The sequence below is a fragment of the Oryza brachyantha genome, chromosome 5, assembly GCF_000231095.2.
Source record: "Oryza brachyantha chromosome 5, ObraRS2, whole genome shotgun sequence".
Lineage (NCBI taxonomy): Eukaryota > Viridiplantae > Streptophyta > Magnoliopsida > Poales > Poaceae > Oryza > Oryza brachyantha.
This window is the reverse complement of record NC_023167.2, coordinates 9,071,106-9,094,623: the sequence shown is the minus strand read 5'-3', so window position 1 is coordinate 9,094,623 and position 23,518 is coordinate 9,071,106. Positions and strand designations below refer to the sequence as shown.

Here is a 23,518-nt window from a genome sequence, read left to right as displayed (position 1 = left end):
TGAAATATCTTCTGAATTTTGTAATAGCTATTATAATCGATAGGATAAACTTATATATAATAACATTTTGTAAAAAACATACCGTTTAGTAATTTGAGAAATGGATGAGAAAAAACCGACAAAAATATGATAAAATGCATCGTTTAGCATTTTGGAAAGATAGAAGGCTTTGGATTGAACCAGCTTCATAGATACTCGGTAAAAGTTGAACATTTACAAGTAATTAACACTTGTGTGTTGTATTGGTCTGTACACTTCTTTTTTTTTTAACAATAGCACTTTTTGAATAAGTTTTGGTAGATTATTTACATTTCTCACTACCAAAGGGATGAAGAAAAAAGTTTCATTTTAAAAAGAGCCCTATGAACTAATCCTAAAATCGAAGTCTAAACATTCAAAATATTATATGTACGTATTTGATCATCATTAGTTTTCTAAAACATAGTGAAAACATAGATGCTCATATACGTGGACCACTCATGACTATAAATGCACGCAGGCACACACTTTTACGAGAACTATACGATACGGTTGGAGGTATGAGATCTAGGTACCTACATCATCTTACGCTGCCTCGAGGGCTAGGTGGCACTCAATTACGGCTAACCATCGATTTCGGCTTCATAAAACCTTTGATTAAAATAAATGCGCCAGTAATAGTTGGTGAGCGGGGCGATGCATATAACATGCAGGATTCCCTACTACCATGGATGAGGAGACGTGTGCATCACATATGGCAAGATGTTGCCACGACCACTTGTCCCGACCAATCGGCCTTTACTCACTTCTGTCCAGTTAACATTTAATTCGATGTATACGTACCTCTCGGACATTGTGTACTTTGTTGTTTAGCAATAAATGGAGGAAGAAACCTAGGGGGGAAGGGATCGGAGTCCCCCATCAAACTTGGGAGGGGAGGATCTCTCAGTCTCTTGCTTGAGCAACAATCCTCCTAGCCAAACTCGCAAAGAGAGGTCTTTCAGTCTCCTGCTTGAGGAGCCAGCACTCCGACAACACTGTTATTGATGGATACGCACCGACTGCCATTGGAAGAAGTAATTAGGTATAAATACCAAGTGGACAGGTTCCACCATGTTGCTGCTTCACATCGTTATCTTTTCCTTTTATAGATATTGTTAGAAGTTTAACTATATCTACTTTTTTTAATAATAAATCTACTAACTTATTTTCACATACCAGCACTTAAATATTTTTCACAGGTTAGTGATTTAGATTTTGAAGTTTAAGCACGGATGTTCGATTTATATTTATGAACATAGAAAGTACGTAAATTATCATCGTAGGTGTACTAGTGGTTGATGTCTTAATCAAGCGGAAGTCTTGCTGCTACTTTTGTAGTGGTTTGTAGCGTAATAATTTATTATTTGAGGAAACCATGTGTTAAAATTTTGACTTGGCTGCTTGCATGAGGACAAGGAGACATGTTAGTCCATGTTTAGTTTGAAGATGAAAAAAAAATAGCAATCCGTCGTTCACAGTTAACAATAGATTATTGACTGGTAGTTGTCCAAGCCATTTGGAAACTACTTAAATAGGAGCGCCACTAGTTTGATTAGTGATGACATGTCATCCGTCCATCCCTCTTTTGCGGGCAAATAAAAATAAAAACACACTTCCAAGCTGGAGTAGCTCCAACCTCTCCCCTGCCATTTTGGCCTAGCAGTTGTCTCACAAAGTGAAGCAACGTCACAAGCAGTCTTTTTCACCAGAATTTGTTTAGCCGAGTTCATGCACGGTGAAAAAACTACTAATTACGTGTTTGGTTGCCTACGGAATGTTATCAAATTTTACTTAGTTATTTGTTTTCAAACACCTAAAAAGCCTTGTGTGTCGATATATCAGCAGGAAGAGAAGTTTTCACGAGTGCAACCCACTGGCGGAGGTCCTTGAGAGGGCGAAGCACCATGGTTTATGTTATCATGGAGGACTCTGAAACCGTTGCCTGGTAAGACGTGATTGTTGCGGTTTTCACAGCAATCCTACACGGCTTTGCAAACCCTGAGATAGCTAAGAAAGACAATCGTGCTTCGGAAGACAAAGGAGAGAAATGATGTATTGTATCTAACTGCTAAGAAGAACTCCTAGGGAATTATACTTCGCTGCAATCCAAAGCTTCCCTTCTTGCATGATGCGGTCCAACAATGTGTCTATCGTTGAAATGGAAATCTTCTCTTGATTCTCGAATAGGCGAGCGTTCCTTTCTAACCACAGGTGATAGGTAATAAGGGGAACTTCAACCGAACTTGAAGAAAATCTTGTCGGATGGGAGAGATAGGGCTAGGCCGATTTTAGACAAAAGCTTGTGCACTCCACCAAGAAAACCTATCGCACAAAGATGCACTCTACCAAGATACGGTGAACCATCTATACCTCTTGCGCGCACATAGGGCACATGGACTGGTTGTCCAACCCTCCGTTGTGCATAACATCAGTTGTCCAACACCGCCACTAGAGCGCAAGCTAGACAAAAAGCTTGCACTTCGTCGAACCAGCAATATGCCAGAGGAATTCAACTCCGGGGAAGGAGGTTGAGTCCGAAAAGAACGCGCTGTAGGTCAAAATGGCATTGTATCCGTCACTTTTCCAACACCAGATAAATCATCATGAACAGTCTTGTATTGTGAAAGTTTTTACTCTATCCTAAACCTTGAGTAATTAGGAGAGCACGCACACCGTTAATGCACCAATGATATCAAATAACCAGGCAATGCCAGCGAGGCCAACAACCGCCAAACTAGAGTTTCAATGGTGAGGAATAGGTCTGGAGGGATCAGCTGGACTAATTGCCACGGATCCAACTATCCATCTAAAACAATGAGCAACATTTGTTTCTGATGACAACAATGACATGCTCTGAACATCTCCAACATAGACTGTTATTGCGGTAGTTTGAAGCCAGCACAGTAGGAGTCACTGGTGCAATGTAAACAGGGCCACACAATCCGCAAGCCTCAACTCATGATGCGAAGTTTCATGATTCATAGGCCCCCAACTCCGTGGGTTGTCACACCTTGCACGGTTGCACCAAGCTACAAGGAAGGCTGACTTCAAAAAAGCTACAAGGAAGGCAGCTCATGCCATGGACTGAATACGACACCTTTCTAGAGGTACTCTCATCTTTTTGCTTCTGCTTATGCTCATAAGCTAAAATTTAAAATTTTAACCTTAAGATTTGATTTAAAGTTAATTTAAGAGCATTTTTCCATCCTTGAGGAGGTACCATGAGGTACCACTATTTTCTATGTAAAATTTGCTATCTTTTGGTACCTTAGATACTAGAAGGTACCAAATTTTACATAGAAAATAGTGGTACCTCATGGTACCTACTCAAGGATGAAAAAGATGCTCTAATTTTAAGGTTTTTAATGAAGTTTATTTTTCATTGTTAGCTTTTAGATCACTAAAAATACTTATATGAAAGTTTATTTATAAATTATTTTTTATTTACAAATATATCATTTGATTTTTTCATAAAAAGCCAAACTATCAGCCCCGACCCCCGAAAGCTCGTTTTATTTGTGAATGGCTTTCTAGACCTACCTGTCAAGTAGGCTGGTAGCCCAATGGCGAGCGACAGGAGCAACGAGATGGAGGACAGGACGGATTGCACCAAGGTTAACCTACCCACCATGATGTGGACTAGGGTTCCCAATCTTCCGAAAGGTTCTGATAAATAATCGATTTGGGCGAAGTTGCGACACATGTCGATTCGGCTTCTTGAGCCCCGCAATCGCAGCACCACATCTCCTCTGGTTACCACCGTGCCAGAACACAGATGGCCTCGCCGAGAAGGCTAATCCCTATTTGCGAATCGAAGAACGCAAACAAGAAGAAGAAAGAAAGCAACCAAAATTGCAGATGAATGATTAAATTCATGAGTTGGGGTCTCACAAACTGATCTAGTGGTGAAACTGTTATTGACAGAAATAATCTAAGCAAAACCCAACCCTAACCTAGGTGATGGCTACTGATATATAAAGGCTAGAGTCGTGCAAGACTCCCTGGATGCGTCCCTAATGGACTCAGACACGATACATGGCCCAAAAGGCCTAAAGACGGTGACGCAGCACCGAAACATAATCTGGATGCCTACTTGTTCGGTCGATTTCCGTTGACTCGTAATGAATCTAGACGTGAACTAGATCCATTGGAAAGTTTATCTTCTTAGCTTTCAATCCATATAAAGAACGCCCCAGTCCGAGGACGTATGTGACCTGGGCATCCGTTTTAGTGCAGATTGGTTGTGGACTCCGAACCGTGGTCGAAGTCGAATTGGTTTGGGCCTTCACCTTGACTTGGACGTCCTTCATGATCCTCCACACCTACAAGCATCTCTCTAAATGTCTCTATGTCCTCTCCATAATTCCTAATCATAATACAATCATTACGTAGCAATCTATTTTCCAAATAATACGAAGAAGAACATAGAAACGAGCTCACCTCTAAATATGTGATTGTTGTACGCGAGCTCTAGTGATTGGAACCTTGAATATCCAACAGAGGTGTATTATGTGTATCGGAAGGAGTGATGACCTCATCACACCATAACCAATAGCCTCACCTTCGAGGGCTTCTTGATGGAGGCTTGGAGGGAGAGATACCCAAGTATTTGCTTGGGAACTCCGCGACGGTGCAGGGTAGAGTGCAAGAGACCACTACCCTAGCATATCAGAGCACCTGGTTGGGGGTGATGCAGCATTTTACTTAGGGGTTGTTTAGTTTCCAAAAATTTTTACCCAAAAACATCACATCGAAACTTTGAACTCTTAAATAGAGTATTAAACATAGATAAAATGAAAAACTAATTACACAGTTATGTGAAAAATCGTGAGACAAATTTTTTGAGCCTAATTTGTACGTGATTAGTCATAAGTGCTACAGTAACCCACATGCGCTAATGATGGACTAATTAGGCTCAAAAGATTCGTCTCACGGTTTTCACGCCAGCCGTGAAATTCGTTTGTTCAGTCGTGTTCGAAAACCCCTTCCGACATCCGGTCAAACGTTTGATGTGACATGCAAAAAATTTCATTTCACCAACTAAACACCCCCTTAGCTAATCAAAGAGGTTGCTACCTAGAGTAGTACTCTCTTCATCTCATAAACACTCCATTTTTATCTTTTTATTTGTTTCAGGAATACCTCAATTTTAAAGTAATCATTGTATTAGAGTTTATAAAAGTAGAAAACAAAATACATTTGAGTTTATGGAATTAGTAAAAGGTGTGGTATTTTTATTTCCTTATTGGTGCGCGTAGGATTACGAAAAGAATATTTCTTTTGTAGGATGTGTTTGAGGTACCAGTGGTCAAATCATTGCCAATTATATTTAAAAAATCGTTGCTGATTGGTGATGATGAAGTTTCTGAAGTGGTTTAGGTATTGTTCTCAAAATGAAGAAATGTAGGTAGAGGCAGTGGGACAGATTAGGTACTTTTGAAAAAGAAAAAGAAACGAAGCAAGACGATGAGATAAGAATTCTGATTTCCGACAAGTATGTCGTTAATTTTTGTTTATTATTTATCCTATTTTTTGGTGGAACATATAAATGCATTTTCTTTTCACCTTGTCCCAATGTATATATATGTATGGATTATAATAATTCCCTCCTGAGTGGTTGAGGCTCTGGTTAATTCAGCTTGAGATTATTATAATCTGGCTTATTAGGAGTAAACTGAGATAAACAGATTGATTATTATAACATATTATTACAATCTGATAAGCTCATCCAAAGATTTTTTTTAGATTATTTCATAGTTAAAAATTCACTATCCTTGATTACTTTAAAATAATTACACACATTTGTTACGTCTTTGTAATTTAGTTTATAATAATCTAGCTTATAGTAATCTAGCTCAATAATTCAGATTACACTAATAGGTAGCATAGGGGATAAAACGACTACACCTAGAAATAGGAATCAACAAGAGAAAAACTTTGTTAGAAATTAGCCCTTTCTTGATTGGTATCAGGGCTAGGAAGAATGGTTGGGATAACAAACAACCATCAAGTTTGTACTTTGGATACCCCCATAACCATCAAAGATCCAAGTCTGCTACAATTGGTAATAGGAGATAAGCAATTGGTGGTCGTAGGCTCACTCACCTCTAGCTTTTTTTCTTTGCGATGACCTTGTCCTTGTTGAACATCCGTCCTCTAGCAAAAAATCTGTCTTCTCCTGTATGTAGCAGCAGTGGCATTCGACTTTGAAGTACCAGGAAAGGCAGATAAGTTTAGCCTCAATAGAAATCTCCAATTGTTATGCCAATAGCAGCGCCGGGCAGCTAAGTTGGTATGGAAGAACTGCTGCGCCGCGGGAAATCCTTCTCTATACAAGTTCTCGTACGAGGTTTTTGAACAGAACTTCGATAGGCGAGAGGTGTAAGCACCGCGAGGGGTGAAGCGATCTCGTATTAAACGAATGCTTATGACGTTGCACCCAGTGGATCTGTAGCTAGTGTATATCATCTTACGAGAATACAATATGGTATAGATAACCCAGAAGAAGTATGTATAAAAGTCTTTGCCCAAAAGGATAATCCTAGAATCCCCTCTGTCTTCTGGATTTGGAGAAGTTATGATTTTCAAGAACGCAAATCTTTTGATATGGTGGGAATCTCTTATGATAATCATCCGCGCCTTAAACGTATCCTAATGCCTGAAAGTTGGATATATAATCCAGATGTTGATACAATTCATTTTTTTAGTACTTCAGTTGATTTTGCTTTGTTTATCCTTTAGTGCAGTTTTCATTTTGATTTTGTGTGAAAATGAAAAAAAAGAAAAAAAGGAGTCTTTATGTCTTGTTACCGAGGACCTCGTTTCGAAAAAATATGCCGTTCTGCAAAGTGTGCTAAAGTGGTATGTATGTGCCTTATGTTCTGTGCATTGCAGGCTTTAATTGTGTGATATTTTGTTTCTCGGACAGATAACTAGTAAACAACTTTAAAAAGATGGAAACATAGGTTGTTTGTAACTATAAAAGACAGTACATTATCAGTAGCATTAGGTAATAATGTGTCTCTAGTACTAAATCACGCGTACCAGCATGTACAGATATATGCTCAATTCGTTGTTATAAGTACCATCAAAACGAAGAAACTGTTATGATATTGAACCTCATGCCTTATCGAGCATCTTATCCCATCCTAAAGTTGGTTTATTCGGCAACAGCAAATGCTACTCATTATAGGGATTTCGACAAAGCAAATTTATTCACTCATCTTGGGGCGGGCTTACTAGTTATATGCTTTCAGCAGTTATCCTCTCCGCACTTGGCTACCCAGCGTTTACCGTAGGCACGATAACTGATACACCAGAGGTGCGTCCTTCCCGGTCCTCTCGTACTAGGGAAAGGTCCTCTCAATGCTCTAACGCCCACACCGGATATGGACCGAATTGTCTCACGATGTTCTGAACCCAGTTCACATACCGCATTAATGGGCGAACAGCCCAACCCTTGGAACCACCTATAGCTCCAGGTGGCGAAGAGGCGACATCGAGGTGCCAAAACTTCCCGTCGATGTGGACTCTTGGGGAAGATCAACCTGTTATCCCTAGAGTAACTTTTATCCGTTGAGCGACGGCCCTTCCACTCGGCACCGTCGGATCACTAAGGCCGACTTTCATCTCTCCCGAGCTGCGGGGAGATGAGAAGACGTCACATGAAGGAGACTAGTAATTGCCCGTTGTGCGGTCATGAGATGAAGACCCTGTTCCATGCTCTAGTGGAATGTGACCATGCAAGAATGTTTTGGAGTATGGCAAAGGATCACTTTGGCCTGAAAGTGCCTGCAACATGGACAGAAGACATCACTTTCCACAAATAGTACCCAACGTGTCCTAGCCGCCGAGGGCACTCCACTTGAGGAGGCAGTTTTCGAATCCAATCTTTCTGTCTTCCCATAAGAGCGAGACGGTGAATTACTAGTAGGGGGCCCATAATTCCATGTACGCCTATTCCACGGGGCCCCTCCCGGGTGAGGATTAGCTCCTATGATTTGCCGATGGTAGTAGGATTTCCTATCACATTGATAGAAGGGAAGGTCATCTACTAATAGTTAAACGAAATAAGATTAGTTACGAGGACACCTGCTAACTATTAGTAAAAAAAGCAATAGTTGGGCCCTAGTCGATGTGCTCTTATTTGAAATCTATAGCTTTTTGGCCGGGTAAGAAAAGGAAGTAGTAGTAATAATTTCTGGCTAAAACAAACAGGACCTGAGTATCCTTACCTGATTTCTCCGCCACATTTATGGTCTGCTTTGGTTAGCAAAAAGGTACATGTGGGGCTAAGGATTAACAAAATATGCCATAGTATAATTATGACAATAAATCATACCATATACTTAGATTATCAAATTTAACTTACGGTAGGAAGCTCCGCTAGGGAACAACACAACCTCTACCTATAATCACATGTCATCTATTCAAAATAATGTGTCAGTTAATTTTTTGGGGGCAAAACTATAACAACGGTTGTGATTAAAAAAATTGTTATTTACTACATGTACTTAAAATTCTTGGAAGATTGACTCCTTTTAGATATGCATGTAGCCGTCAGCTTATAACCGTTGATGAGTGATAACCCGAGCTAATATTCATAAGCACTGTGTAGGAGCGGATCTGGGCCTCGGCACCCTCTGGCCACGCCGCCCTAAATACGTTAGAAATTTAGCCCAGTGTGCACTGGGCCAAGGCCTGTAAGCAGCTCATACTGACAGGCCTCCAACATGCACTAGCCGGCGCAGTAGTCACCAACCATTTATCATTGGAGTAAGTGCGATTTAACTCCCTCTAAATATACGTCATACCTACGGGTAGCAATGGGCCAAGGGCTTTGGTCTTGTCTTAACTTTGTTTAACCTTATACTAACTTTTAGCTTAACAATTTATGAAATCCCACGTAAAACCCAACCCTTAAATTTTATAGGCAAGGGTTTTTTTACTTATGTGGTATCCATCGCACCTTGACCTGACTTTTTTTTCCTAGCATAGCATCCATGTGGCATAGTCAACAAAAAGTGGGACCCACGTGTAAGTCATCTTTTTCCTCACCTCTCTCTCTTCCTCGTCATGAACCTTCTTCTTTGGTCCTCTTTGTCTCCCATCAACGTGTGACAAAGAGGAAGAGAGCAGTAGGGAATCAATTTTATCGGATGGGCGCGACGTCAATGGTGGGAGGTGTTAATGAGGATAGTGCAATGGGGAAGGTGATAGCCAATAGAGAAAGGTGAAGGCTTGGCTAAACAACAATTAGAGGAGCTCAGTTCGAGTAGCAAGAGTTGACGGTGATGGCTTGTTAGGATAGTAAAAGGAGAGGGAGGTAGGGAGAGTGGGTTCGCTGGATCGATGGTGCGTTGGTGTTGGCGTGAGGAAAGAGATAAAAGAGTTATGGTGGAGAAGATTGGCTGATAATAGGTGGCGCAACGTGATGGCGAGAGGAAGAGAGAGCTCATAGGCTCAATACATGGTGGTAGTGGGGATTGGAGGACATGGAGAGGAAGAGAAAGACCTCGGATCTGGCTATGACGATAACGAGCTCAGTAAGCACCTCTTGATCCAACGAGTTAGTAACCATCTTTACCTAAAGTTGTTACATATAGATCTAGCCCAGCCATGCTATGCCCCTCCTCTCCTCCCGCCCCTCAAACACACATTGTACTCCTGGACCTACTCTGATGATCACTCCTATGAATCTAGAAAGTTGGGGAAACCTGATGCTCTAACCATGACCATAGAGGTTGCCTAGGGGATGTTGCATATGACGACCACTGATCTATTCTTGTTGGGTGTCACTGCCACCGTGAGCTCAACGGGAGCCCCATGTGGCCCTCCTCCCTTCCTCTCCTTCTGGCCATTTGCTCATCTCCCCTCCCCTTAGACTTATCGAATATAGATACAGAAGCAAATATGAATCGACCATATGCATATGCCAATTATCGAAACATGATAGCATATGGGCAGAAAACCGTCGAAGAAATGTGCTCTCAAGTCTGGTAGCTAGCCCCTGAAAATGTGCTTTCAATATCAATAATCTCTCCTAAATTTAACAACCGTGTATACAGTATATCAGTGTACTACCATCCTCATGGACACGTCACCCATCTCGATCCTCGGCCTGTAAACAAAAACACGAATGACCATGGGATAACCTAGTTAGTTGGATTAAACTAGCTGCTGATTACATCTCGTAAGTGTAATGAACTAGTCCTTTTTTCTGGATGTAATCGAGTACTCTTTCCGTTGCAAAAAAAAAAGAACGAACTTTCGAGTAGAAGTTGATTTTTTTTTCTCAGACGAAGAGTATAGTCTATTATCATTTGAATTCATTTCTGAATTCGATACATATCATCAACGCCCACATGATTCATCTTGAAGATCATCTAGGTTAGCCGAAGCTATCCAGACCAGCCATTTCTACCCCTAGGCCCAAGCCCAACCCAACACATAAAGACGAGACACTACCACGGAACCACTCAAGGAATAAGTCTAATTGAGACCCCTTAACTTATCGTTTAATCTGTTTTTCGGCCTAGTTCAGCGACCGTTTGTATCCGGTTTTACGGCCTAAGGACGAAAAGCAGACTAGATGATAAGTTGAGGGACCTAAAGTGGACTCATTCCCCACCTCAATGACATCTCACCTCTCGTCTCAGATGGGTCTACTCGATGCTATGGCCCTATCAACAGCTTTTGACAAATTTTATTAGGTTCTTTTGTTCTAAAACAGTTAAGATTCTTACTAAAATTATGATATTTTACAACTATATCATCGAAAAAATGAATTATAAGTCAAAAGCTTAATTGTTATAGATGCTCAATACTCTCTATTCTATAATATAAAAATTTCTATATTTACTTAGATTGATATAGATACTATTAAATTAGACACATATATACGGCTTATGCATGGATCTATGGATGTATTTAAACATAAGTTTTACCACATAAAACAGATGAAGTATTTGCCTCTCAACAACTTCTCATCTTATCCCAGAATCTGACTCTTAAATTATCAAAATTTTCACCCGTAAATTATCAAAATTTTCATCCAAAATCTATAGTTATAGAATCTAGAAAAATCATGGCATAAGTGGAAACTAACTTTCCCCGTATCTTTGCTACTTCTCGGAGCACTAAGCTCTCCCAAATAGAGACACTCTTTTTATAGAGAAAATTGCTATTATACCATCTTTAAAATGTGCATTCGCCTATATGCCATCCTAGAATTTGTATTCGCTGGAATGCCACTCTCAAACAGGAAGCAACCTCTAAAATAGATTTTGTTCAATACTAGTATGAAGTAAAGACATTACAGGTATTATTGTAAAAATACGGACGAAACTACCCTCCTATTCCTTCACATGTCATAGGACGGACAACTCCATCCACTCCCAGTCTCCGCCACATCCACCCAAGCCCGACGCCGAAGCTCTCCACCCAAGACCGGCGCCGGCGCCTCCATCCGCCGACTCGGCCACCGAAGCACGCCGCCGCTGCCACCCCCATCGCGCCGCCGCCACATCTCGCGACACCGCCTCGACCAGATCTGGCCGCCGTCACGGGCTGCACCTCGCCGTCCACGCTGCCGCGTGCTCGGCATTGCCAATGCCGGCGCGGGCTTGTCCCGGCCGCCTCCTCCTCCGCCGCCGCCGCGGGCTTCTTCGTCCCTTCCGTCACCGGCGCGGGCTGCTTCGTCCCTGCCACCGCCGCCGCCTTCTCCCGCTGCGCCCCCGCTCACCTGCTCCCTCCCCGTTCCCGTAGGAGTGGGAAGCCCCCGGCGCCATGCACCACCGCGACGGCCTGCGACGTCGTCGGGCGCGGCGGCCGGCTGCGCTGCGAGTTCGTGGCTGCCGGCGTGGGCTCGGCCCCGCCGCGAGCTGAGTCGTCCCTGCCACCGCCGGCACGGCTTCGTCCCCGTAGCCGCCCTAGGCTCAGCCCCCTCGTATTGATTTTTTTTCATGATGTTGTAGCCTCGTTGAATGAACTATCCATATTGTTTATATTGTTTAGTGAGATGCAAATTTTTACTCCATATAAACTATTTAAATGTTATCATTGGTATTTTTAGTGATTAGCTGCTGATTTTCGCTCAATATTGTATTGATTAGTTCTTAATTTTAAATCACTCTGTCGCATTTAAAATTATTAGCCTGCAAACATGTTCTAAAGTATCTCATAGGATAACTAGTTCGCGGATTTAAGTCAAACCATTCCATTTAATTCCTCGTTCTAGCAAAATTGCCAGCAAACTCACCTGTTATAGTATGGTCAACCAGGGACATTTGGGTCATAACATTGATACAAATATATATGCACATATTTTTATATGTAGCAAAGAGGCCAAATGTTCATTTAGCAAGCTGAATTGTTTGAGAGTGTTATTCTAGCGAATACAAATTTTAGGATGCCATATGGGCGAATGGACATATTGAAGATGGCGTAATAGCAGTTTTATCCTTTTTATAAAAGCAACTACTGGATATGAATCTAGTCCTAATCTAAGTCCGAATTCATATTCAGAAGTTGATTTTCCATTTTGGTAACAAAGAAGTCCAGATTGGTAACTAGTATTGCACTCTCGTCTGTAGATTTAGAGTTGATTTTAAGGTTTTTCCACCATCTTGGGTTTTAGATTGCTAAAAATATATATATATAAGTTTATTCATAAATTATTTTTTATTTGTAAATATATCATTTGACTTTTTTATAAAATAAAACAATCACCCCCTTTATTTATTTATTTTTACAACCGGACAGGCTAGCTCCACTGTGCACTCTGGTCAGCAATTCTCAATCGGCATCAAGAATCCTTGATCACCCCATCATGCCAAAAAAAAAAAATCCCATTCCACAAACGAAAAAAAAAAGAGGAAAATCTATATACATATTGTACAGAACATACAGCATCCTAAATCACGTGGCCCCGTTCCAAATTGGCGCCAAAATTCAAAGTCGCGCCGCCGTGCAGCCCCGTGCTGCTCAACCCGGCCGGCACGTCGAAGGACTCCAGCGACGCCTCAACAAGGCCTCCGCTGCCGACCTCTTCGTCGTCTTCGTCGCATCCGTGCAGCCACGTCAGGTTCCTGGGGTCCTCCCGAAGCAGCATGGCGTCGTACCGCGTGCTCGGGAACGCGTCCGGCACCGCGACCCGCTGGGAGGCTGCGTCCGTGGCGGCGGCTGCCGGCCTGCCTTTCGCCGGCGTGGACCGTCGTCCTGTGGGAGTTATCGAGTCGGTACCGGAGGAGAGGGCGGACATGATCCCCAGGCGGCTTCTTGTCGCCACCGATGAGCGGCTGCTCCGGCGGGTGGGAGTACTGTCCCGGCCCGCCGCCGCGATGAGGTGCCGTGCCGCTGCTCCCTGCCATAGGCGGCGCTTCGCGTCGGTGTCCCTCGACTTGTTCCGACCGCCGGTGCTCGCCGGAGAACCACCGATCGTGCTGCGCGGGCTAGAGAGCTCAGCAGTGCGGCGGGCGGCGGCGCTGGTGTTGGCTACGTCGTTCTTCCGGCGGCTGTCGCTGTTTCGTGATGATCCATGGGCTACCGGCTCCTCTCTCCGTGCGTTCCTCCCGGCGACGGCAGTAGCCGCCGTGGGCGGGGCCTGGCGCCACCTCTGGGCAGCCGCGCTCGCCGCGGCCATGCCGTTGCGCTGCTTCCCCGACGCCGGCAACGGCCTCGGCTTGCTGCTGGAGGTGGGCGGCGGCGCGACACGGGACGCTCCCGCCGCAAGGTTGACATCACGCGGCGGAAATGCGGGCTGCGCCGTTGACCCTGCGGTGCTCTGCCGTGTGGGCCCCGAACGTGCCAAGGAGATGGCGCCACGTCTGGTCGCGGAAATGGGTTGCTGAGACGCCGCGGTGGTTGACCTCGGGCTCGACGTGCCAGCGGCGCCGGGTGTCGCGCGTGGGCCCGCCCCGCTCGTCGGCGCCGCCGTCGACGGGTGTCTGGACCTTGACGCCAACGACGCGTTGGGATTGCCAGCGGCGACGGAGCCGAAAACGTGCAGCGCCTGTGTTCTGTCCCTGTGACGGGACCGAGCAGCCGGGGCGCTCCTCGCTGTGGCCGGCGTGCGTGGGCTCGTCGCCGACGACGAACCCCGCGGCGTGGAGCTCACGGACGCGTTGCTCACCGTGTTGAGCGACGACACCGACGCCGACGACAATGTCCGCCCGTACGAAGGCCGACCGGATAATTGCGACGCCGTCGAGGCCGAGGTGCTCCTCGCCAGCCTCGACGCCGGGATCCCGTTCTCCCTCCCTGTCGGCGGCAACTGCGTTGCAATTGCGCGGGAGAGAAAACGGATCGAAGAATAATTTACATTTCGAGATCGAGAGCACAAAAAAGAGGGAGAAAATAAATGATCTGGAATGGCACAAGAACATGCACACGTACCCGTGAATTGCCTTTCGCGTATGACGCCGAGCTAGCTCTTCCCAGCCGGCTCGGCGCCTCCGCGGCGACCCGGTCTCCTGCGGCGGCGCTCGTCGCCGGCGACCAGAGTGGCGTCGCTGGAGGTGTCAGAAGCCTGCACCACACATCGGGAAAACGGAACGTAAGACAAAGAGGATCCATTTTTTTCACCCAAATGTCGACGTCTGCATCCCCAATGCGCCGCCACCAATTCATCCATACCAATCGTAATCATGCTTCCCTTTTCCCGTCGACAGGAGCTGCTCGCCGTCGCCGTCGCCGGCGCCGGCGCCGGACACTGCGGCGCTCGTCGCCTTTCCCCTCCCCTCAGGAGCTCCTCCCCGACCTTCGTTGCAGAAATTCGATGTCTTTCAGCATCAGACGCATAGGCAAGAACAGGTGTTCGACGACTGCAAGAACGAGGAAAGATTCATGGCGGGGGCAATCTCACCGGCATGATCCGAGGCGCCTCGATCGGGCTCGCCGTTCCGTAGCGTGGAGAAGAACTCGATGCTCTCGTCCTTAGCCGCAGCGCTCCGGCCGCGCCAGCGCATGAGAAGCTTCGCCACAGCGGACGTGGAGGACGACGACGGCGACGACGCCGACGCCGACGCCGAGGGTGACGGCTTCTTCTTCGTCGTCCCCGGGTGCGGATCCCAGTGGAGCTTCATCATTCCCGGCGCACGATGTCGCAAACTCGCAATGGATTCTTCTCGCGGCGTTCGGGTTATTTGCAAATGAGAGGAGAAAGAGGCGTTCGAGGAGGACGGCGCGTTAAATATGAAAGCTGTTGAAATTCTGACCAAAATCCAATATGAAATTTCTGAGCAGATGTATTCAAAAATTTTTTCTTGTTTTTTAAATCTGAGCCATTTTATAAAAGGGTTTAGAAATAGATAATACCGTAACTTGTTTCTAAACCTTTCAGCCACGCCTTGTTGCTGTGATTGCAAGACGCCTACGCATCTTGAAAAGAATTGTGCTGGACGTGGCCAAGGGTTTGGTCACGCCGCCGTGGTGTGACAAAAAAAATCAAAATGCTTTTTTAAAAAATTAGTTAGCATATTTATATCGCACATTTGTGCGTCTATATCATCCTCTTTATTTATTAAATGTTTTTACATGACAATTAGCTAAAAAAATTGCAATACAAACAACAATCTACCTAAATGAAAAATTATAATTAAGGAAAGTCGAAAAGTCAATAAGTAGATAATAAAATTAGCAAGATGTTTAGTTTGAATACAAATCAATTTATTTTATATTACTATTACATGGAAGACACACACATGTAAACTAAACTCACACAACCGCTAACCCCTAAGAATGATCAAGAAATGGTTTTCAATTATTAAGATATACCGCATGTAGGCTTTGAATCATAGTGAATGTAGTTATGCAGCCCATTACCGCACCATCAGTGCTTTTTTAGAAATATATTTATTTTTATAAGAATAAATATTATTATTATGATAATACATTATTTAATGTAATTGAGCACAAACTTTTCGTTCAAATTTTAAAGTAAATTTGAATAATTTTGACATCATTTTTGTTGCTGCCCTTTTCTTGTATTCAACACTGTATGACCTGCATATCCTCTCATGTTATGTTGGTACTCCTCGCATATACATTTAGCAGCTTAAATTTATGTAAAATTTAAGGCAAGTTTACTATGATCATCCCATTGAAATGAAGAGGTAGGGTCAAACGAAGTCGTCATTAGGATGATGTGTTAAATGAGTTGCCGTAAAGACGTTCATAGTTAATTGCTGGACATATTTAATAGTAGTAAATGGGAAAATAATATAAAATTATGCATATTTTAGAGATTTGTACTCTAGTATATGTTTCGAAATATAAGTAATTTTAGGATTTAAATAAAATCTTAAACCACAATATAAGTATTTCCAGTACTACCGTAGTGTTTCATCGATCCTCACTTATCCTCCCACCTCATCCATTAGTGACGCTAGAGTCATTTCTTCACAACATTAATCTCTGTTAAATAAAGTAGAAATACTTATTTTGAAACAACGGATGTAGTATGTTCCTTTTTATGCTTTGAGCCAATTCTTTTCTAAATTTCATTTGGAATATTTTCAAAAGTTAAAATACAACCATATCTTGATCACAATATGACTGATTTTATTCACATCGAGCAGTAGTTGCAGTTATGGTCTACACGGCAGAAGCACCAGATTCGGATACAGTTTCTGTACTAGTATAAAAATGCATAACATGGTTGTCATGCTTATTTCAATCCTCTTTATACACAGCTTGTATAATATATAAAAGAAAATACTGCACACTCAAAATATGTCGCATGGGAACAAATAACTAGTTACGCAGCCATTCAAAGCAACAGCAGAGGCCCCAGCAGAACTTGGAAGGGTAATCCCTTATGAAAACATCCCTACTGTAGCCGACGACGTAGAAGCTGAAAGATTGCTTGCGACGAGACATTGTGACACGGATCACAGGCACAACGGAGATGATGTGTCTCTCGGAAATGACCCTCGCGGATGGTGGGACTGGAATACGGCTAGCTACAACTTCTGAGGAGAACTGGTTGAGCTGGTATGAATCGGCAAAGAATGCAGGAGTGCATTGGTACGCCTGTATGTTGCATAGCTGAACCCCTTGGGCTCTGTGAAATACTTCGTCAGGCACAGAGGCAGCTCCTCTAGTTGCGCTCACTTTTCTTGCTGACAGTGTTCTCCTGGAAATAGAAGAATTGCAAGTTAGATCAAGGCATCATGTAATTACTGAAAATCTTCTCGAAGTACTTTTGCCCCAAAACATGAAGAAAAAGCATAAAAGAAATTCCCTGTAGCTATCATAGTGGTGTGCCTTCAAACTGTAATGCACATATCATCACGTTATAAGCTCTAGCTCACCGACAACAATAGTCGTAAAGGAGGCACGCTTCCTGAACTGCTAAATGGTATATTCTTTTACAAAAAGTTTTCATATAGAAGTTAATCATCTAACCGGTGTAGAGTAGATTTTCAATTTTCTAGTAGTAGTTAATTTTATCGTTTATACTATTAAAAAGCTATAAAAAAATCAAATAATCTTTTATCTTGCATCAACAAAAAGAACCCAGCCATACGTACTATGCCGTTCATAAGTTAGAGATACACTAGTAGCTTCAAGATACAACTGTAAAGCCCCCAGCAAGAGAAATACTAACAAATAATTTCCCAGAACATTAACCAATGAGGTATTTAATATGAATAAACTAATATGATAGCCCGTTTCTCTCCAAAAGAAAAGTATAAAACTAATACGATAGGCCAGGCTCACAATTAAAGCATCAATTGACAAGATCTACAACAAATAATTCTCTGCTACACTTTTTAACGATATTATTTCAGCATTATTGAACTGTTAGACCATGTTATCATGACATAAAGCATTAGAGCAATTATAAGTTACTTTCAGCCATCAGATGTTTTGGTTTTATTTTTCTTGTTACTATACAGTATACACCCTCTTAATGTAAACACTAATGAAACATCGTCACCAGAAAAAGAATCAAATTACCATCGAACATGAGCAGTGCTTTTAGCAAGGAGGGAACCATAGCCAATACATGTCTTGCATGTTACTAGGCCACGTGATCCACATGCGATGCAAGGCAACATTCCTTTACCACTACACATTCCGCATCTGTTGCAAAGATATACAAAGGTGAGCATTTACAACAAAGTGTCAGATATTTTTACCAGGACATGCAAAACATCTCAAAAATATGAAAGTATATTCAAATCTTAGGGTACTATTTCTATGTAATTCAGCATGAACCATTTTTTTTTTTTTGATAAACTAGCAACCATTGACATGTAACACAAATAGATGTCTAGTGGACCAAAGAACAGATGCCATAATACTTCCTTAACATGCACACAATTTTACAAACTCAAATAAAACAGGCAGCCAGAATTAGGCAATTAATGTGGGATGTGCTTCTATAGTGGCCTCTATATTCTGTGCTAATATGAACTGCAAGATGTAGAGTTAAAGAAATAAAAGTTAGTAGCAGAAGTGCAGGACTAACACTGTATCAGATCCATCTTGGTGAGCGAGTAAACCCCTCCCATGACATGTGCTGCATCGGGTCATCTGATTTGCCTTATAAAATCCGTGCTCCTGACCAGCATTGCAAGTAGGACATGGCATCTCTCCACGCCCCTCGCAATCTAGGAGAAAATTTTGCTCAGAAAACTACAATCTTCAAAATAGAAAGGGCAATGATGAATAAATTATGAAATGTAACATGCGAAACATATATACCATGATACAATAGAACAACTACGGTATAACAGAGGAAGCTGAGGTGTTTGATAAGAAAAATATATTCAAGGAGCCAAACTCCAAATAATTTTAAGATGGCCCACGCCAATTGAAACTCTATCTCCTATTTTTATTTTCTCCTGTGAGTTAACACAACATCCTGTGTCCACAAATATTGAGATCAAGAAAGATTCTCCTATTTTCTGCTATCCTGTCAGTTAACACAATATCCTCTGTCCCCAAATATTGAGATCAACAAAGGTAAGAGGACAAAGATTATAGCTGGAAAAATGTTTCAGCAATTTTCTTTAGGATTTAGGTTTAGCATATTAGCAATCAGTCAATAAGTATAAATGGATCATTTCTTCTTTTTATTGCAAAATAAGGATTTACAAATTTAAATAGGTGGCAAAGTGGTATATGATGGCAAAATGGTGTAACAGCATAAACAAAAGAATTAAGGTGATGATATATGATGGGACTGAGAAATACATTTCAGAAGTTTAGCTGATGCATAGAAGGATATTTGCAGAAAAGATATGAACTATGACAGAACAAAGAAACACCATGGTTGTACTTAGGAAATACAGAAATTACACAATTTGCGAAAGAAACTATGATTAAATGAGTACTACAGAATAAAAATCGTACCTAAGCATTTTTCAATTACTTCTGAATGAGGAATCTTGACCATTACTTCTTTTTCTGGTACAAAGAGTAGAGGAAATTCAGACCTCAGATCTAGTTCCCAAACTCCAAGCACATGACCCTTGTCCCGTCCATCTATTTTCCCACCCTGATATGGTTCCTTGTTAGTTACAGTATCCCTTTCCTCGATGAAAGTTTCCAAAGTTCCAACATACACATTGCAATCCTCAATGGAGGTGATTTTCCATGTGCGAGCAGGCCTACTTCCCCAGCAGCATCGGTGCCCAACATGATCAATAAGGAGCTGGCGGATCTCTACCTCATCCAATACATCCCTGTCAGCATATTCCAATTTCCATGTGAATAATTCACAATTGGTATAGTCTTGGGAAAGGAAGCATTGCAAAAGAAAAAAAGGAACAAAAGGGAAACAATAGGCAGATAAGTTATAGTTTCTTTTCTCTTGCCATCAGAAAAAAATTGGAAATCACTATAGCTGCTAGTTTAAAACTGGTAATTACACTGTCAATCCCTTTTTATCTGTCTGACAATCTGGTAGTAAAAATATTCTACGTCTATAGAGCTTTCTTCCTTGAAGATGCATTATCCCTCAACTACATGTTACAACCCAAATAACCTCCTGGCACATCCTTAAATTTGCACAAGACAACAGACCAAGAGTAGAACTTTTTTTTCTTTTATCTGAGATTTGGGACAACAGGACAAACCAAATAGCAATCAGCTACATAAGTTGATTAATATAAAGACAATAATTTAGCTGTTGCCATGCATTTTTAGTACTGTCACAAATTAGGCATGCATGTGCTGTTGAAAGATAAATGCTTAAGCATAATGCACAATTGTATAATTAATGTTTGGAAATACAGATTGATTGTGATTTGAATATCGGCTGTGGCACGGATGTACTAAGAATATGAGGTTATTAGCATCAAGAAAGTTATTTCTGGGTTGGCTTGTGGGTGCAACCAGCATTCTCTGTTGAACCCTCTGCTGCACATGAAGGATAGATGCGGAAAAAAAAACAGCATTTCAGAGCTAGGATCCGTCCATCTCAATTGAAATAATATATTTCTGGTGCATCTTGTCAAATATTTTGCATCCCAGTGATTATTTCTCATTCACTCATTTCCAAGTGTTCCCCTTTTGTCTGAGAGCCAGCCCAACAGATATTTTTAATGTCATATTTGATGGGCACAGACATTATCTTTTCATAGTTATTCATGTGAAATAATGGGAGTTGAAGACAAGATTAGTTACGTCGATAAGAGCAGATGTTCTTGGAGGTTCGAAAGGTCACTGAACTATTTGACCACTTCAACAATAACTGGCCTAAACACAAACATGAAAAAATTCTCAGTACTTGCAATAGAAGAATGTGTAATTTAGTAGCTACATTAGCTAAGCAAATTGTCAAACTATTTGTGGCCTGACCATGCCATTTGTGTAGGTACTATACAACTGGCAACTACCAGACCAAATCGAAATGTGGCACATTCCTGTGCGATTGGTATGGAAAGATATCTGGGCAACTAGCTGGCTACCCTAAGCACCTTTTCAAGCACTTGGTATGGAAAGGTGTAAAGAGGTACCAAAGGGAATATATAGTACCCATTGGGGTTAAGTACATAGTCTTCGATCACCAATTCCCTACCATGTTCACACTTCACACAGCCCATTCTCGCTATGATCATGCTGCAGCAGGTTCTCGTTGACGGGCCTAGCAGCAATACACAATTTCGATTGGAAGTGCTCACCTTCTGCCATCATGAGAGGGCTGGTATTCGCCGCCATACGGATACGGCCCTTGAGGAACAATTGCTAATCCTCCTGCAGCTAAAACCAGCCTGTTGGTACAGCGCACACAAATCCAGCTAATGAACAGAGATGAGAAGAGTAGGCGACGCTGAATCACCGTGAGGATGCGGAGGTGTAGGGGCAGTCGACGGGGAGGGGGGGTGGATGTCCGGCGGGTACACGTCGTGGTGGACAGCGGGCGGCGGAGGGTAGTAGCTGGCGGAGGAGATCGACGCGGCCGACCTGACCTCCGCGGCGCTGATCTCCGGCCCCACGCTCCAGCCCGCGCCGCCGCCGCCGCCGCCTCCGCGCAGCGCCGACGAGCTGCTCCGGCCCAGGTACTGGTACTGCTGCTGGTGCTGGTGCTGGTGCGGGTGCTCCGCCGCTGCAGGAACGGGATCCCAACGAGGCTGAGGTCACGAGACAGGCCGGGGACGGGTTCGGAAGCGAGAAACCGAAACGGGGATCGGAGAGCCTACCTGGCTGCGGCGAGGCGGCGGCGGAGAGGAGGGGGCGGCGCTGCTCCTCGCCGTCGCGCTCCGCCTCCACGGTCATCGTCGGAGTTGCTGGCGACGCGAGGGGACGGTTGGTTGGTTGATTTGGGATTATAACGGCCTGCAAAAAGCCTTCGCCGCGAAGGAAGGAGCCTCGGCCGGCCGGAGAAGTCAGTCCTGCTCCTTCCGTCGAAACCACATCGGCGTCGCTGTCCAATGTGATGGGGACCACTTCGCCAGCTGGATGGGCTTGGCAGTTGGCCGCTGGCATGCATGAGCCTGCTGCATGTGCATGGTAAGCGATGGGCGCTGGGAGGTGTTAACGGTCTCTGACTTCGCTTAAATTGAGAATATAGTACGAGTTTGTAACTATTATTCAATGGATATGTAGTTAGATTTAAATAGTGAGTCGTGGATTCAGATACGGATGATATCGTTAATACCTGGTGGATGTGAATTAACTAATTTTCTTACCGGATAATCTAATAGTCATTTTGGTAGATAATCTGAGTTTTTTTAGCCCATAAAGCACTCAATCTAAAGCTCATCAATAACACTAAGTATTTTTCATCCAATATTGAATGACAATGTATTGATTGCATGCACATATCACATCCGGTCATAATAATCCGTTTTCGAGCCGACTCTGCACCTTTTCTGACATCCGCAATAATCCGTATCCGAAAAGATCCGCATCTATTTAAAAATTATGGTTTAGGATATGGTATGACCACTACTCATCCAAATCCGCTCCGTTAACACCTTTAATGGGAGCTAGATCTATATAAATTATTACTACATCATATTTATTATGTTATGCCGAGAAGATACGAAAGAAAAAAATATAGGCTATAGATTTACAGCCAGCTACAACACAAACTCTAAGACACGAGTATGTATGAGAGGTTGATCATATATTGATGATATAGTATATATTTGTATAATTATTGTACAAGCTAGTTATATGTTTGTTGTTAATAACATATAAAGATTTTGGAGCTAGTAGTAAGCTCTTCTATTGACCTTGCTCTTATCTCTAGCGGGAGTATAGTTCTCCACGTAATTAAAAACAAACAAAGTCAAATGGCTTCTCCCTCCGCAACTCGTTGGTAGCCTCAATGGGCCTACAACTTTGTATGTTTTGGCACTTCTGTTTTGGCACTTCAGTTTTTTAGTTCAGCGCTTGCTCTATATTAATCGTACTTCTATAAAAATTTTATGAAAAAGAACACATGGTAGGAAAATGTATCTCATAAATGCCATTTAGCCCATAAGTTAGAAATGCACTAGCGCTTTACTCGTCTCCTTAGTTCCACGACCCTAATCAACATCCTCTGACCTCGCATAGAGAAACTCGTGAATAGGGCGCTTCGTCGACCCGACAACTGAAAGTGCATCTAGGCCCCTAATTTGTTTTGGTGATTAATGACAATCAAATGATAAGGACTAATAATGTGTGTGAGAATGTGAAGGTATAAATAGTCCTTATGAAAAAGTTGGTGCGCCGCCCACGTGGAAAGAGAAGAAAAATTGGTATATTCGTGTTGGCGTGTGTGTTTACTTTGAATTTGAGTCAACTAGGAATGTCGTACTATAAAGAGGGGTGCGCAAATGAAATCTAGGAATGAATCCGGTGCTCGAAAATATTTTTGAAGTGCATTTTTCTATCTTTTTGAAGTTGTGCTGGAATTTATAAAAGTTCTGAAGGTACTATCAGAACTTCCGAAGAGGTCAGATTCAGTTTTGTATGATTCATGGAAGTTCCGAAGGAGACCTTTAGAAGTTTCGAAGAAGCCAGAATCGGTTCTGTAAGAATCACGGAAGTTCCG

General features: G+C 42.8%; 2 protein-coding genes across 3 annotated transcripts; both read right to left on the bottom strand.

Moving 5' to 3' along the window:
* Nucleotides 1-12,756: 12,756 nt before the first annotated feature.
* LOC121054428 (mucin-5AC-like) lies at nt 12,757-15,107 on the bottom strand. The gene is made up of 4 exons (XM_040523938.1): nt 14,885-15,107; nt 14,656-14,779; nt 14,416-14,548; nt 12,757-14,293 (listed from the first exon to the last, which is right to left on the bottom strand). Exons 1-4 carry the CDS (start codon nt 15,105-15,107, stop codon nt 12,935-12,937), a joined length of 1,839 nt encoding a protein of 612 aa, XP_040379872.1. The 3' UTR covers nt 12,757-12,934.
* Nucleotides 15,108-16,560: 1,453 nt separating this feature from the next.
* Nucleotides 16,561-21,853, bottom strand: LOC102709463 (protein SSUH2 homolog). Of its 2 annotated transcripts, none has more exons than XM_040524227.1 (7): nt 21,675-21,853; nt 21,314-21,580; nt 21,156-21,234; nt 19,384-19,715; nt 18,497-18,638; nt 17,983-18,108; nt 16,561-17,155 (listed from the first exon to the last, which is right to left on the bottom strand). In XM_040524227.1, exons 1-7 carry the CDS (start codon nt 21,748-21,750, stop codon nt 16,774-16,776), a joined length of 1,404 nt encoding a protein of 467 aa, XP_040380161.1. In that variant the 5' UTR covers nt 21,751-21,853; the 3' UTR covers nt 16,561-16,773. The 2 variants fall into 2 exon arrangements, with proteins under 2 accessions (XP_040380161.1, XP_040380162.1); XM_040524228.1 differs by having other exon boundaries at nt 21,156-21,228; nt 21,675-21,852.
* Between the last annotated feature and the right edge of the window lie 1,665 nt (nt 21,854-23,518).

What these genes read in the sequence shown, in the direction of transcription:
- LOC121054428 (XM_040523938.1), bottom strand. Translation starts at nt 15,107, where the DNA reads ATGATGAAGCTCCACTGGGATCCGCACCCGGGGACGACGAAGAAGAAG. An exon ending in AGGCGCCTCGGATCATGCCG is followed by an intron (nt 14,780 to 14,884) that starts GTGAGATTGCCC and finishes TCTGCAACGAAG; the next exon opens with GTCGGGGAGGAGCTCCTGAG. An exon ending in ACGCGAAAGGCAATTCACGG is followed by an intron (nt 14,294 to 14,415) that starts GTACGTGTGCAT and finishes ATTGCAACGCAG; the next exon opens with TTGCCGCCGACAGGGAGGGA.
- LOC102709463 (XM_040524227.1), bottom strand. Translation starts at nt 21,750, where the DNA reads ATGACCGTGGAGGCGGAGCGCGACGGCGAGGAGCAGCGCCGCCCCCTC. An exon ending in TACACCTCCGCATCCTCACG is followed by an intron (nt 21,235 to 21,313) that starts GTGATTCAGCGT and finishes GGCTGGTTTTAG; the next exon opens with CTGCAGGAGGATTAGCAATT. An exon ending in AGTAATTGAAAAATGCTTAG is followed by an intron (nt 18,639 to 19,383) that starts GTACGATTTTTA and finishes ATTTTCTCCTAG; the next exon opens with ATTGCGAGGGGCGTGGAGAG.